The sequence below is a fragment of the Arvicola amphibius genome, chromosome 5 (genome assembly GCF_903992535.2).
Source record: "Arvicola amphibius chromosome 5, mArvAmp1.2, whole genome shotgun sequence".
Taxonomy (NCBI): domain Eukaryota; kingdom Metazoa; phylum Chordata; class Mammalia; order Rodentia; family Cricetidae; genus Arvicola; species Arvicola amphibius.
In genome coordinates this window covers 123,096,346-123,110,825 of record NC_052051.1, presented here as the reverse complement: position 1 = coordinate 123,110,825, position 14,480 = coordinate 123,096,346, and the positions used below count along the sequence as shown (strand labels likewise).

General features: G+C 41.7%; 1 protein-coding gene across 1 annotated transcript; it reads right to left on the bottom strand.

The window, feature by feature from the left end:
• Positions 1 to 8,017: 8,017 nt before the first annotated feature.
• Positions 8,018 to 14,260, bottom strand: Arl14epl (ADP ribosylation factor like GTPase 14 effector protein like). Its single transcript, XM_038329337.1, has 3 exons — positions 14,165 to 14,260; positions 11,907 to 12,046; positions 8,018 to 8,240 (listed from the first exon to the last, which is right to left on the bottom strand). The coding sequence occupies exons 1-3, from the start codon at positions 14,258 to 14,260 to the stop codon at positions 8,018 to 8,020; spliced, it is 459 nt and encodes a 152-aa protein (XP_038185265.1).
• Positions 14,261 to 14,480: the final 220 nt, after the last annotated feature.

Here is a 14,480-nt window from a genome sequence, read left to right as displayed (position 1 = left end):
TTGCACACATGAGCTCCCAATAGCTTGACTACATGAGATCAACATCAAGCCAGCCAAGATCCCAGCGTGGATTTAGCGGGCTTCACTCACCAAAGTCCCTACCTCAGGAGCTGTAGGCAACGAACGGATGGCTGCCAGGAAACGGGAAACGGAGAGTGTTAGTTTTTCTCAGGAACTTGACCCGGTAGGTTGCCCAGACTCCATTGGATGACCCTACAGTCATGCACTTACTGACAGCACAAAGGGGGCTCAGTGGGGTTTGGAGAGAGCGTGTGAACATGGGAGGGAAGGACGGTAATGGGAGGAGTTAGAAGGGAGAGGATTTGATCAAAACACTTTATTATATGCTTGTATGAAATTCTTCTCAAACACTAATTTTCAATAAAATAACTATTTCATGGTGGTGGGAGAAGAAAAGAAAAAACAATTTGATTTGATTAACAATTGTCTTAGTTCTGTCTTGTATAAAACGGAAGTACCTATAAATGGTCAGCAGAGGGAGACAAAACCATGTGTGTGCTTTCTGGTTTTTTTTTTCATTTTCTTTTTTTCTTTATTGTTTTAAGGAAGATTAGAAAAATTAGAAAATGAAAAGTTACCTACTTCTTCCAGAATCTATACTAAAAATCACATAAATAATATTATTTAATGCCACTCTTCTGCTGAGTACTATATGGACAGACTTACAGGTGAACGAGGATTCTCACTCAATCTGAACCAATCAATGAAAAAAAACCCTCCCTTTCTCGTTCTTATTCTCTCTCTTTCTCATAGTTATCTTTTTTAGCAGAAACTACCCCAAATCAAGGCGAATTCTATTATATTTCATATGAAATAGTCGCTGACTGCAGACCTTTTCCATTTCCAATGCAGGAAACACCCCTGTTACAGTGTTGTAAGGGTGCAGAAGATCCTTTCTGCCTCTTCATTTTGGTCTTAGGTTTATCTTAGGAGCAAGTTGCAGAAAATAGATGAAAATTAATTTGATGCAATGACCCAAAATTGTCTGTTAGTTTTATGGGCAGGGTAGATAGTGTCTCTTCTTTAAATGAATCCAACCCTGACTAGCCTAAGAAAGAAGAAATTTACTGATGGATTCTGGCCCATACTAACCATTCCATAATTTAATTAAAATTCTAAGAAACAGTCATTAATAAAAGGAAGAATACGTTTTGTACAACTTTGTTTACACATTTGAAAACTCAGATAAAACGTGTTATTTCCAGAAAATAGAACTGTCTGAAAATTACATAAGAAAAAGAAAGTAGAATATGATTATTTTAAAAGTGAACATATTATTTCAGATATTTCTATATAAAACTGTTTCTCTTCCTCCCCAAGCAGCCACCAATTACAACAACAGCTTCCGAGCTAGGGATGACACTGTGTGAGCCCCTCCCATACCCACATAGGGGAAGAAGGGAGGGAAAGGGGAGGAAGAGGAGGAGGAGAGGGATGGAGAGATGAGAAGAGAGGAGAGGGATGAGAGAGGAGTGAGGGGAGGGGAGGGGAAGGGAGAAGAGAAAGGGAAGAATACTTCTGGACCCCAGCCCTTTAATTCTAGCCAAGGGCCATAGGAAAATACTGTCTTCTCTCTCTCACTCTAGCTGAGTAGGGAAGTGGGCACCTTCTACACTGGTCACACTGTGCCAAGCTTCCTCTCCAAGACAGATCCCTACCAAGACATCCTAAACCCCTGGGGAGACACCAGTCTTTACTAGTGGAAAGAGGAGCAAATCAAATGGTGGCTGATTTCTCTTCAGAAACCACAGAGCCCCGGGGGAAGTAACAAAACACAGCCTGGACGGGAAAGGCAAGAATTGATCAACTAAGTTCTACGTGCAACACAGAAATTCTTCGGAAATCCTGCCTCACATAAATGATTAGATCTCAGTGTGAAAGACTGGCTGCATTCTCCTGAGATCAAGTCCAGGAAAGGTTGCCTGTTTCCCACCCTGTGATCCAGCACGGTGTCCTGGACATCTGGATAGGTCCTCAGTGGAAAAAAAAATGAACATACAGACAAGGGCATTAGAAAGGAAGAAATGGTTGTCCTTGCGTGCAGATGACAGATTCCCACTTCAGAGAACATTACAGAAACCCACAATAGAGCCTTCTACAACTAATAAACTCAAGAAATTTGTAGGATAATGACAAATATACATAAAATCTGTTTATGTCCATGTTGTAGTAAATACTATTATTTGAAATACTGTCTCATTTACAGATGCTCAGAAAAGTCAAACACATGACTGCAAATCTAACACTGCATGTAAATGGAGACTTCTTGCTCATTTCCTGGCAGCCCAGACCCGAATAAGTACACAGAAACTATATTAATTACAACACTGTTTGGTCAATAGCTTAGGCATATTCCTAGCTAGCTCTTACATCTTAAATTAACCCATTTCTATTAATCTGTGTATTGCCACGAGGCTGTGGCCTACCAGTAAGGTTCCAGCATCAGTCTCCTTTGGCAGCTACATGGTGTCTCCTTGACTTGACCTACACTCTTTATCACTGTTCAGATTTCTTGCCTGTTTTTCTCTCTAAGCCATTGACTGAAACAGCTTTATCTATCAACTAATAAAAGCAACACATATTCAGAAGGATATCCCACATCAACTACATATCAACAATTTTTATTTTTGCCCCAAACTACAAATGATGCTCAGGGAAATCGAGGATTTTTAAGTGGATGAAAAGGTATACCATATTTGAAGATTTAATACTGTATCTGGCTAACCTCTTTCAGAGCATATACATTAAAATGAATGTGGAAAGACGAGTGACTTGTAATAGAACATAAAACAAAAAACAAAACAACAGCAATAACAAAAAAACATGATCTCAGTATGTCCTGGCTGGCCTAGAACTCAAAGAAATCCAGTTGCCTCTGTTTCCCCTAAAGGTGTGTGTCTATCACCACACCCAGCAAGAGAAAAAGAGAAACTTTTAAAGAGGAAAACAAAATGAGAAGACTTGCTCTACCTAATTTTAAGTTTAAGGCATAGTGGTGGACTTCTGCAGCCTCATACTGGGGAGGGAAAGTCAGGCAGATAGACATGTGGGGTTTGTTGTCCAGCCAGTTAAACCTAACCAACAAGCCCAAGGTCCCAGTGAGACTCTGTCTCAAAAACAAGGTAGATGGCTCCTGAGGAATGATATCTGAGCTTGACTTCTAGCCTCCACATGTACACACACGTATGTACATGTATCCTTGCACCAATGTACATGCACACATACTCATGAAAAATAACAATGCAACTGAAAAATATAATCACATTTTTTGGTCAAACCAAGTGAAAGCGTTAGATAGTAGAGAGTATGTTGCTTGTCCAACGCAAGGGTGATGTGTCATCTCCTTTCCTTTTACTAGGGAAACAGCAGAGTTTTAGGAAATCTGAGAAGCTGATGTGAATTTTCTAGATCACACTATAAGTTTGTGGGGATAAAAGGACGAAGGCTACTTACTTATGTTAGAACTTGTAGAACTTGGTAATAAATAACCTCACAAGTATCACTTGCTGTTACAGACACTGCGGAGCAGGAAGGACAAAGAAACTGGGTGGGGAAAAGAGCTGTGAAGATTCTACAGATTCTGTTTCACAAGATGAGCTCACGAGAAGCAGGGGTCACTAGGCAAGTGTAAGCTCGCTGCCTGAGAGCTGATTGACTCTGCTCTTGGGGCTACCCTGCCTGGCACATCAGGATCACTGGTACTGTAACCTGGTAAAAAGAACTCCTGAACTTACGTAGCAAATGGTGAACAGCCCAACAGTGAAGACTAGCTCATATAGATGTTTAAACCTTTCTAAGACCCTGTAAAAACACTAAGAATCCAAGCTGGCACTGTTCCCTTTCCAGGAAAGCAAATGACCTGTATATGGAAAAGTTAAATGATACTTCTGTGACCAGCATCCCAGAGTTGTGTTCGTGCCGGGCTGGAATGGAGCCACAGCAGGTCATACTTGACACTATCTCGACATTCTTTCATTCTTACAAAATTAGAATCCCATAAAGTTGTCTGGCAAATTGGTGTGGTACGGCATTCCAGTTAAAAAAAATTCTTTGCATAAATGTGCTCAGGATGACTTGTCTAAATCCTTCAGCATGCACCAGTTTATATTCAAATGACCCGCATGAATTCTCTTTCCTTACAATTCCTATACATATTCATGAGACCCACCATCAGCATAGAATGATAGCCAAGCAGAAAAGAGAAAGACCCCATTACACCAAGGAGACAATTTCCTTGGTTAACGCAATCAGACCACGCAACCACATTCCCTGTTAATCTGCATTCATATCAAGTAGTTAATGAGCTCCAGCCACTCCGTGATAAAAGCTAGATATTTGCAAAATGAGTTTTCGGCAGGTCACATAAATTTCTTTTTGCAGCACTCATTTAGTGCAGGCGGCTTTTCAAAACCCCATGCAGTTGGCACTCGATCAAGATCAACAAGATAAACCTGATTCCTAAAATCATATTTCATAAACCTGATTTCCAAAATTGTATTTTCCAAACCCGATTTCTGAAATCGCATTGCATCATGTTTTCCTAGGCTTCGTATAAGTAGCAGGCAATGTCTGCTTAGTACTTACTGCTCTTCTACTTTATTTTGGACTTGCTGGGATAGGGGCGAACGTAACTTGCCAATACACTTACTCACTGAGTCAGATTATTTAAAGCCAAATTACCTTGTTACTTAAGAATGGATGGCAGGAGGAAGTAGAAAAGAGAGACTAGTGCCATTTTGTTTTTAATATAAAGATGGTGTACTGGTGGCATAAGCAGGGTTTTCTACACTCACCACGGGGGTCAACAAGGAAGCTAGCTTGAAGAAACAGATGCCTAGGGCCTGAGTTCTGGAGATTCCAGTTTTGAAGAACTGGAGGAGGCTGAGGAATGGATGTTATTAAAGGCACCTGCGTGTGTCTTAGGGACTAGCCAATTTAGGATGTGCTTATCAGGAGAGGAATGCTTCTGATGTTAAATTCAGGATTGGGCTGAGGCTATGGTGCAGTTGGTAGAGTGCTTGAAGCATGCAGGGAGCCTTGGGGTCAACGTCAGCCATGCATAGTGACACCCACTTTAAATAACAGCACTGAGGAGGTGGAGGAAGAAGAATCTTGTAGGGAGGTCCAGGCCTGCCTAAGCTGTATAAAATTTTGTCTCAAACAAAATACCATGGCTGCCAGCTCTCCAGTGTGTTCTCACCAGAACCAATGCAGACAGAGACCGCACCTTCGTTCCCAGACCCAGAAAATTGTACAGAAAGTATATTAATCACAACATTGTTTGACCAATGGCTCAGGCATATTCCTAGCTATCTCTTACATCTAAAATCAACACATTTCTATTAATCTATGTATCGCCACAAGGCTATGGCCTACTGGTAAGATTCTGGCATCTTTCTCCTTCAGCAGCTACATGGCATCTCACTGACTCCACCTTCTTTCTCCCTGCATTTAGTTTGGTTTTCCCACCTACAAATATTCTGCCCTGCTATAGGCCAAAGCGGCTGCTTTATTAATCAATGGTAATAAGGCATATTCATAGTATACAGAGGTGAATCCCACAACAAACCAATTTCATTCATTGGGGCTACATCTCCTCAGTTGTAAAAGCAGAATGCAAAGAAACAAAAATGAAAATGGTTTGGTTTAAGTCCACAAACTCCATGAATGTAGGGAGAGGGTAGATTTTTGATGGTGCTATGTCTCTGGCACCTAGTTCAATGCCTGGCACAGATAAACCTTCTCTCGGTGTCGTTTGACCCATCCATCATTCCCATGAACTAAAACATAGTGCGATTCAAAGATAAATAAGTCATAAATTAATACATTTGGTCCACTATTTAAAAAATAATTATTGTTCTCAAAACGAAAGAAAACACATCAAATAAAAAGGGTCTCCATTGTCTTTGTTGCCCTCAGGGTTACTCATGCCTAGTTAGCTTTCAAAAGATGTGACTTGGGGATTTCACTTTCTTTCTCAAAGGGCTATGGTAGTTAAAGGTCATAAACTAGAGTCACTTGGCATGGTGTTTGGCTCACAGTACTGATGTTCCATAGAGGTGATGAGAGGAATTTGGGTGTAGCTCAGTGACGAGCCTTGACTTAGGATGCAGGAAGTCCTGGGTTTGATATCCAGCCACAAAAAGTAACTGGAATCCAGAAAACCAAACTCTGTGGGAAACAGTGCAGAAGGATCTAATTTCTTTTGTTATGTAGATAGGCATTCCAAGGCCACCACAAAATCTTCAGGATTTTTAAATCAAAATACATTCTCGCATAACAAGTCTGGAACTGTCAGAGTTTCTACCATGTGTAGATTGGACAGAAATAAGTATTTTTCAAATGGCTTATTTGGGAGGGGGAAATAAACCTAGAAACCCCAGCTTTCAATACTTCACATTTATTTAAAACAAGAAAATAGTACGAAGTCACTAATCCCACTGTTTAAACGCTTCCTTCCATTATGTATCAAATGTAACTTATAGAAGTGAATTTCACACATGGTCCCCAGCCCAGTAGTATCAGTATCACCTGGGAATTTGTTTCAAATGTGAATTCTTGAGTCGTAGCAGACATCTCAAGTTAGTAACTGAGGATGTAAGAGTCCTCAGGACAATGAACGTAACAGAAAACTCTGACTTAAACACGATGGGGAAAAATAGTAAGTTCAGTGCTGGAGAGATGGCTCGGACATTCAGAGAACATGCTGCTCTTGTAAAGGACCTGGCCTCATTCCCAGCACTGATTTCAAGTGACTCATAATGGCCAGTAACTCCAGCTCCAAGGAAGCCAATGTCTCTGGTCCCTGTAGGCACCTGCACTCAAGTTTGTGAAGACACACAAGGCCAAACGCAAAGACACACACACATACACACAGAGAGAGAAAAAGAGAGAGAGAGAGAGAGAGAGAGAGAGAGAGAGAGAGAACATACACCAACAGGGAGGGAGGGAGGAGAGAAAAATACAAACAATAAATAATAAGCCTTTATTAAAGGAAATTAATTAAAAGGAGGCTGAATTCACCCCTTCAAACATCTCCACACTATCCACTCTGCATATTAATTAAGGCTAATTCCTTTTAAAGAAATCCTGAAATACTGACCCTGTAAGGAAACGCGTAAATCACTGACTTTTAGTATATTCAAGTCTTTGCTTCTCAGTTTAATAAACCAAGAGGTAATTTAGTAAAATATAAATCCTTGGCAGCAGAAATATTACCATTACCAAATTTAAGGTAAACATCAAAATACAAACAATAAAAAATAAAACTCAAGCTATGCAGTACAAAGGCACAACGTTGCTTATCTTAGTTATGTACGACAAGAAAAACATTACAAAGTTATGGTTGTATGTTCTCGGAAACAGCTTTTAGAAACAGTGTTCTGTAAATCTGAAAACTGTGGTGTCCTCAAGCAGACACCCTGAGAAGGGAGAGGTGTGACTTCCAGGCAGAGCTGAGACTGGTGCCGACGAGCAGGACTGATTGTCCACTCCTGCAGCCTTGGGTCACGAGTCGAGGGACCTGAGAGGGGCATGGAAGGCTACACAATTGTCTGTGCTACATTGATTTATAGCTTGGGGGAATATTTTGCCCAAACACTAAAACTTTAGGGAGAGGTTTGGCTTAAAAGTGTAAGTGTGTGTGTATGTGTGTGTGTGTGTGTGTGTGTGTGTGTGTGTGTGTGTGTGTATGTGTGTGTGTGTGTGGCCTGGCCATACACATGTATGCATACAATAAAAAAAAAAATCAAAAAACAGAAGCCAGGAATGATGTATTATTATACCTTAACTACCAGAACTTGGGAAGCTAAGGCAGAAAGATTGCTATAAAGTCAATGCCAGCTTGAGCTACAGAATATGACCTTGACTCAAAACACACGAGCACACACACACACACACACACACACACACACACACAGAGAGAGAGAGAGAGAGACAGAGAGAGAGAGAGAGAGAGAGACAGAGAGACAGAGACAGTGTCTCTGCATAACATCTCCTAGTCGGGAACACTAAATGGCAAGGTGCTGATGACCTCTCCAGACTCAGTGACAATGACGTCATAAACCCAGCGGCGGCTGCAGCGGCACTGGGGCCCACACTTGTTGGAGTTGCACTTGGGACAAGGGTAGAAGCAGCCCAGGCAGTTCTTCTCCAGGCAGTCACACAGGTCCATGTCATTACAGATTAGCTTGCCGCTCTTGTCATACTTCTTCATCACTCTGCAGAGAGAAGACACGAATGAGATAGCACTGCTGTCCTTGCCGCTGTGAAGAAGCTTCTGCACGGTCCCATCAGGGACCTGGCCCTTTTACTCTCCGGGAAGAGCATTCTGGAGGTTACCAGAAACAGCGCCCCCCCCCCCACCACATTGGATGGTAATGATGACTTGGTACAGTCAAGTCAGTATGTGAAGCCAGGCTTGTCGCTGAGAGCAGCTTAACTGTCCAGCATTTCTGCGGCATATAATTATTCATCTAAGAACACTGAATAGCTAACTGGAGCTTCCTGCTATCAGGGTTCTAGATTTCCTTTAAAGTAATATATTGATGGTATTTTTCTGTGTGTGTGTGTGGGGGGGGGTGTCTCTGCAGACACCATGACCAGTATTGTGTCAACCTGTGTGGAGCAAGTAGGATGTCCGATTCAATAGTCAGAAGCCAGTGTCTGCCATCAGGCAGTTTATTTTAGGCACATTTAAGGGCTGTACAATTTGGAAAAAAAGTTTCCTGGTGTAACATAATCTCATGTGCACAATAAAACTTAAGGCATAATTAATTTCATTGAAACTCTTTTCAAAGTGCATGTTACCTCTTCCATGAAGATGTGTTCTACTGATAAGACTACGTGTGTTATCCAAAGGCGTGGGGGAGGGTCTGGTGTGGTCCCTGTCATATAGAGAATGCAAAGGTCACTGGGCTATAAACCAGTCCTGCAGGGGTCAGACGTGACCTGGTTACACAGATAGTACAGAGGTCATCAGGCTATTAGCCACATCTGCTCCCAGCCTTCTAGGTGGAAAACAGGTATACACCCTTCCACTGAAGAGACAAGCCTGTATACTTATCATTCCTGGATTCCCTAATGTCAGCGCAAGGACTTCGTGCCCTCTCCATTTGTCTAAGTCTTAGAATCTTTTTCTCTCTTAGCAGTACTCTAGCAAACACTACTACATGCCTTAATGACTCGAGGGGACTATCAGTTACTACACCATAACCATTAAAGCAAGACAAAAAAAGACACTAATGGCAAAGGTCCCAGGTGCCTGCCCTGCTGTTTCTTTATGACTATTTTACCCCCAGAGTGGACAGAGAATGAGAATAACCAAGGTGGTGGGAATCTGTATTGTAAGGCCCCAGTGAAGGAAAAATGTTCAGTGCCAGAGGGCAACACTTCTGACCTTAGATCCCCACACTTTCTCTGTCCACCGCTGCAGCATGCATGGGGTAAAAGACTTTACCACTTTACCACTCAAAACCAAACCACTCTCAATATATCCTTCAAAACAGTTCTGCTTGAAATCCTGAGGAGCAGCTTATATATCTTCTCACCATGAGCTCCAAAGGCTGGCAATCCACTCATCTGGCCACAGTGTGCTGTGGGATAACCCTCCTGTACACTGTGCATATGTATTGCTCTCACTGGTTAACAAAACGCTGACAGCTCAGTAGCCAGGCGGAAAGTATAGGCAGGAAAGCCAGACACAGAGGACTCTGGTATAGTGGTATATTATTATTTTAATAAATAAAGCTTGCCTGAAGGTTCATGTAAAGCAGCCACACTAGTCAGCCAGTGAGGCCAGGTGTGGTGATGTGCACCTTTAATCCCAGCACTTGGGAAGCAGAGGCAAGCAGATCTCTATGAGTTCGAGGCCAACCTGGTCTACAGACAAAGAGTTCAGGGCAGCTGGGATGGAGAAATCCTGTCTTAAAAAAACCCAGTAAGTAAACAAACAAACAAACAAACAAACTACACTCTGGGAGGAGGAATGGCAGAGTCAGAGGAGTTGCCAGCCAGATGCAGAGGGAGCAGGAGATGAACATGCCATGCTAATAAAGGTACCACCACGTAGCAGAGCATAGATAATGAATATTGGTTAACTTAAAAAGTGAGAGCTAGTTAGTGATGAGCCTGAGCTATTGGTCAAGCATTTGTAATTCATATTAGCCTCACTGTGTTTTTATGAGAGCATCTGCAGAACAGGAAAACTCTGCCTATAACAGTGAGTATCTCTGAATCATTTGTCCCTAAGCCTAACACCTCCTCTCCTCCTTGAAGTAATGCAGTTTCTTCCTTCCCCCTTTCCTAGAAGAGTAAAAAAGAGCGAGGCACTGCCTCATGATCACATGATAGCAGGGATGCCTTCTAATTAAGATTTTTAAAAAATATCTTTGAATTTATCAACATTTAGTTTATAGTTTGCTATATATATATATATATATTAAATAATATATGGGGCTGGAGAAATGTTTCAGTGGCTAATTCAGAGCACAGACTGCTCTTCCACAGGACTGGAGTTTAATTCCTAGCATCCACCTAGAGTGGTTCACAACTACTCAGGGGGATCTGATACCTCTGGGCTCTGTTGGCACCTGCACTCACACACTCATTTGAAAATAATACATATAAATCATTTGTGTGGGGGAGAGAAATTATACAATTACTTTATTAAATGTCACTTTTCCTTAGTGAGTATTAACTGAAATTTGATTTTAAAAACAGTTTTATCAGAGCAGCTCAAACACATACCATATTTTATACATAAAAATGAGGAGAAACTATAATCAGAATATATTACACGAGAAAAGAATCTATTTTCAATAAAAGGAAAAAATTGAAAAATAATAAATGCCATCATTCCTACACATCAAATGTTCAAAGATGAATGCTCGGTTTTCATTCCTTCTGTTTCAGATAAATCATTTAAAATTAATGTGTATATGTGAGTATAATACCCCCCAAAACCAGAAAAATGGGGTCAGATTCTCGAGAGCTGGATTTGCAGGAAGCTGTGAGCTGCTCAAGGTGGATGCTAGGGACCACACAGATGCTCTGGAAGAAGAGGAAATATTCCTCACTGCTGAGCCTTCTGTCCAATTCCCTCTTGGGGAATATATTTTTTCCCTTGTCATGCTATAGTTGGAAACTGGGGCCTTGTGCATACTAGGAACGTGCCCCATCCCCGAGTTACAACTTCAGGCATGTATATTCCAGTGTATTAACAGTCCTTGTATTGAGTGTTCCTATGGCACCCACTTAATATTCTGGATCCATCCCTATGGCAACATTATTTTTCCTTTTAATACTTCTTTCTTATATTTAGTCAACTTTCCACTAAAGGTATTATTTTAGTGCAAGGCCCTTTATAAAAACAAGATGATCTTAAATTTGAGATTTAGATTACCCTCCCTCCCCTGCCCCCGATACACACACACTTACACAGTTTCCCTAAGTAACCCAAGCTGACTTTGAACTCGGAATCTTTCTGCCTCTGCATCCAAGCGCTGGCATTCCAGGCACTTGCCACCTTGCCCTCAGCAGTATTTCCTATTTCCCAAAGCTTCTAACATCCAGATATAATGGGGCTTAAGCGTATGATAGAAGAAAGTTTTGAAATCATAACAAGATGTAACTTTCAATTACTTTGCTTTAAAATCAAGGAGAACACATGCAATTTTTTTTTTTTTTTTTTGGTTTTTCGAGACAGGGTTTCTCTGTAGCTTTGGAGCCTGTCCTGGAACTAGCTCTTGTAGACCAGGCTGGTCTCGAACTCACAGAGATCCGCCTGTCTCTGCCTCCCGAGTGCTGGGATTAAAGGCGTGCGCCACCACCGCCCGGCTAACACATGCAATTTTTAATCCCATAAATCAACTGTGTCATGACCTTACTTGTACTTCCCAGAAAAATATTCATTCATTTTTGACATCCGTGCTTTCTTCTTCTGCTGCCTTGTCTCGGGGTTAAAATCTGCCACCTGGGGTCCAGGGTTTTGAAACGCCAAGCATTTTAGCTGCCGTTCTATCTGTTGCTGTGAAATGAATGGAGTGTTTTAGTAGTTTCCTTTATTTTTTATTCTCTCAAAGCGGATTCTCTGTAGCTGTTATCAAAACAGCAGGGAAATGTGTTTGATTCATAAGGAAAAATCAACAGTTTCATCTGACTCGGTTTCAAAAGGCGATGCATTCTCAAACGAAGCCATTCTTTCTAAACACAGAGTATAAAGTGCATATAAAGAAAATGTGGGGGCTGGGGAGATGGCTCAGAGGTTAAGAGCATTGCCTGCTCTTCCAAAGGTCCTGAGTTCAATTCCCGGCAACCACGCGGTGGCTCACAACCATCTGTAATGGGGTCTGGTGCCCTCTTCTGGCCTGAAGGCATACACACAGACAGAATATTGTATACATAATAAATAAATAAATATTTTTAAGAAAAGAAAAGAAAATGTGGAAAACGAATCCAGACCAGTAGACTTGTTTATCCTTACAAAGCATCCGCCAGCCTTGCAAACCTCACAGGGATGACCACCAGAATCGACTTTTTCTTGGTCATAAGGACAAAGCTGTAGCAGTCCCCTCAGCCATCACAGAAGAAGCCCATATACGATGCCAAAGTCACACATCCTCCTCCCCACCCAGCTCCAGCCTCTGGAAGGAGTCTCAAAACCATTGCCTGCTCTGGGCTGCATGCACCATGGGGCTTCAACACAGACAATGCCACTGAAGGCTCACTCTCAATCAAAGCCAGACTCGAGCAAGAAAAGTCTCGATAAACAACTTTCTGAATGGTAGGAGAAATTTCCAAAACTCTTTGGGAAACTTTTGTGTTTAGAAATAAAATGAGGCCTGATTGTGAAGACAAGAAGCAAGACCCTTCAATGAAAACACGATGATGTGAGGCTGGAGAGATAGCTCAGTGGTTAAGAGCCCTTGATGTTCTTGCAGAGGATGAAGTTCTAGTCCCAGCACCTACATGGTGCCCACAATCATCTGTAACTCCAGTTCCAAGGGTCCCAGGAGCCTCCTCTGACCTTTGCAGGCACACACAGTGAAATGCTCACATAGTCCCCAAAATAAAAAGGTAACTTTTTGTTATTGCTATCATTGTTTCTTTGGGACAAGTCCAACTCCATAGTAGGCCAGCCTAGAACACACTATGTAGCCCAGGCTGGCCTTGAACTTGTGGCAATCCTCCTGCCTCAGCCTCTCAAGTGCTGAGGTTACAGGTGGGTGTGCTATAGCCAGTGTGAGGACATTTTCTAAGCATGTACCACACATGTTGTAGGAAAAGAAATAGTTTCCTGAAGAATTTTAGAAGAAAATAACCTGATTAGCCAGAAAGCACACAGGCTGGATTCCACTGGAAATGCAATTCCTAGAAATAAAAGGGACACTTTCAATCTAACAGATAGGCTTTTTTTGTAGCTTAGCTAGCTTAATAGTAGTCCAGGTAGTCTACTTAGAATAACAGAAGCATTTCCTTAAAGTTTCACCTTGATGGGGGTCCATTGGCTTGCTTTGCAGACGTACCCTATGAAGCATCTCTACACTCGGTTCCAGCTATGAAAGCTGAAAAATCCAGCACTTTCTAGTCCCGTTCTCAGCTACATATATATATATTATATATATATATATATATAATATATATATATAATATATATTATATATATATGAAGCAGGGGACAAACACAGCAGACAAGCCTGCTGCTGTTTAAGTCTTGGCTCTGCCCATCGTAAAGTGTGCGAATTGAACAGATTCTTGCTTCTCTAAGCCTCAGCGACTCGTTTTTGTAAAATAAGGCTCTTATTATCTTGTGATAAGACTTGGGTGAGTCGATACCCATAAAGCATTTAGAGTCTTAACATGGTAAGTACAAAAAAACACAGTAAGAACTAAATAAAAGACCTGGCTAGATTGTTTTCAAGCATTCTATTGCGAGGACAAGACTCCATCACATTGATCACCAGGCTAAAAGTAAAGAACACAAAGCAAAGAGGAAATTTGTCAGGCGATCCCAACGGCTGAGGAGCAAAGTTCTCTCTTATGAAGTCCTGACACCTGACCCTGCCGGCACGTCCACAGCCATCTCAGACGCCCCCTGCTGGAAGATCAACAAATAACAAGGACTCCTGAAATCTGTGTGCTATACCAGTTGTTTCTGTCCAATGTGACTGCTCTTCTCTGAAAACATTTGATTTGTGGATTCTTCTCGAGTGAGGTTGTTCTTATCAGACGGTTCGCTCATTTTTGACCACTAAAAAGGTAATCGGAAAGAAATGAAACATGTTAATGGCATACACGTCGGTGTTTCATCTTCGGATTTTCTTTGGCTCTCCTCCCAGGTTGACTTTACATCCCAAGTCAGACAACGTGAGAGAGCCTGGATCCTTCTCCCCATCCCCTCTTAACTTCCTGCATCCCACTTCCTGGAACCACTCCAATGACATTTTTCTCTTCCAGGTGCT

Bases quoted from the DNA above. Each gene is read 5' to 3' on its own strand.
- Arl14epl (XM_038329337.1), bottom strand. From the start codon at position 14,260: ATGAGCGAACCGTCTGATAAGAACAACCTCACTCGAGAAGAATCCACA. The intron at 12,047-14,164 runs GTATAGCACACA...TTCATTTCACAG, and splicing joins ACATTGGACAGAAACAACTG to CAACAGATAGAACGGCAGCT. The intron at 8,241-11,906 runs GTAAGGTCATGA...TTCTCTCTGCAG, and splicing joins TATTTTTCTGGGAAGTACAA to AGTGATGAAGAAGTATGACA.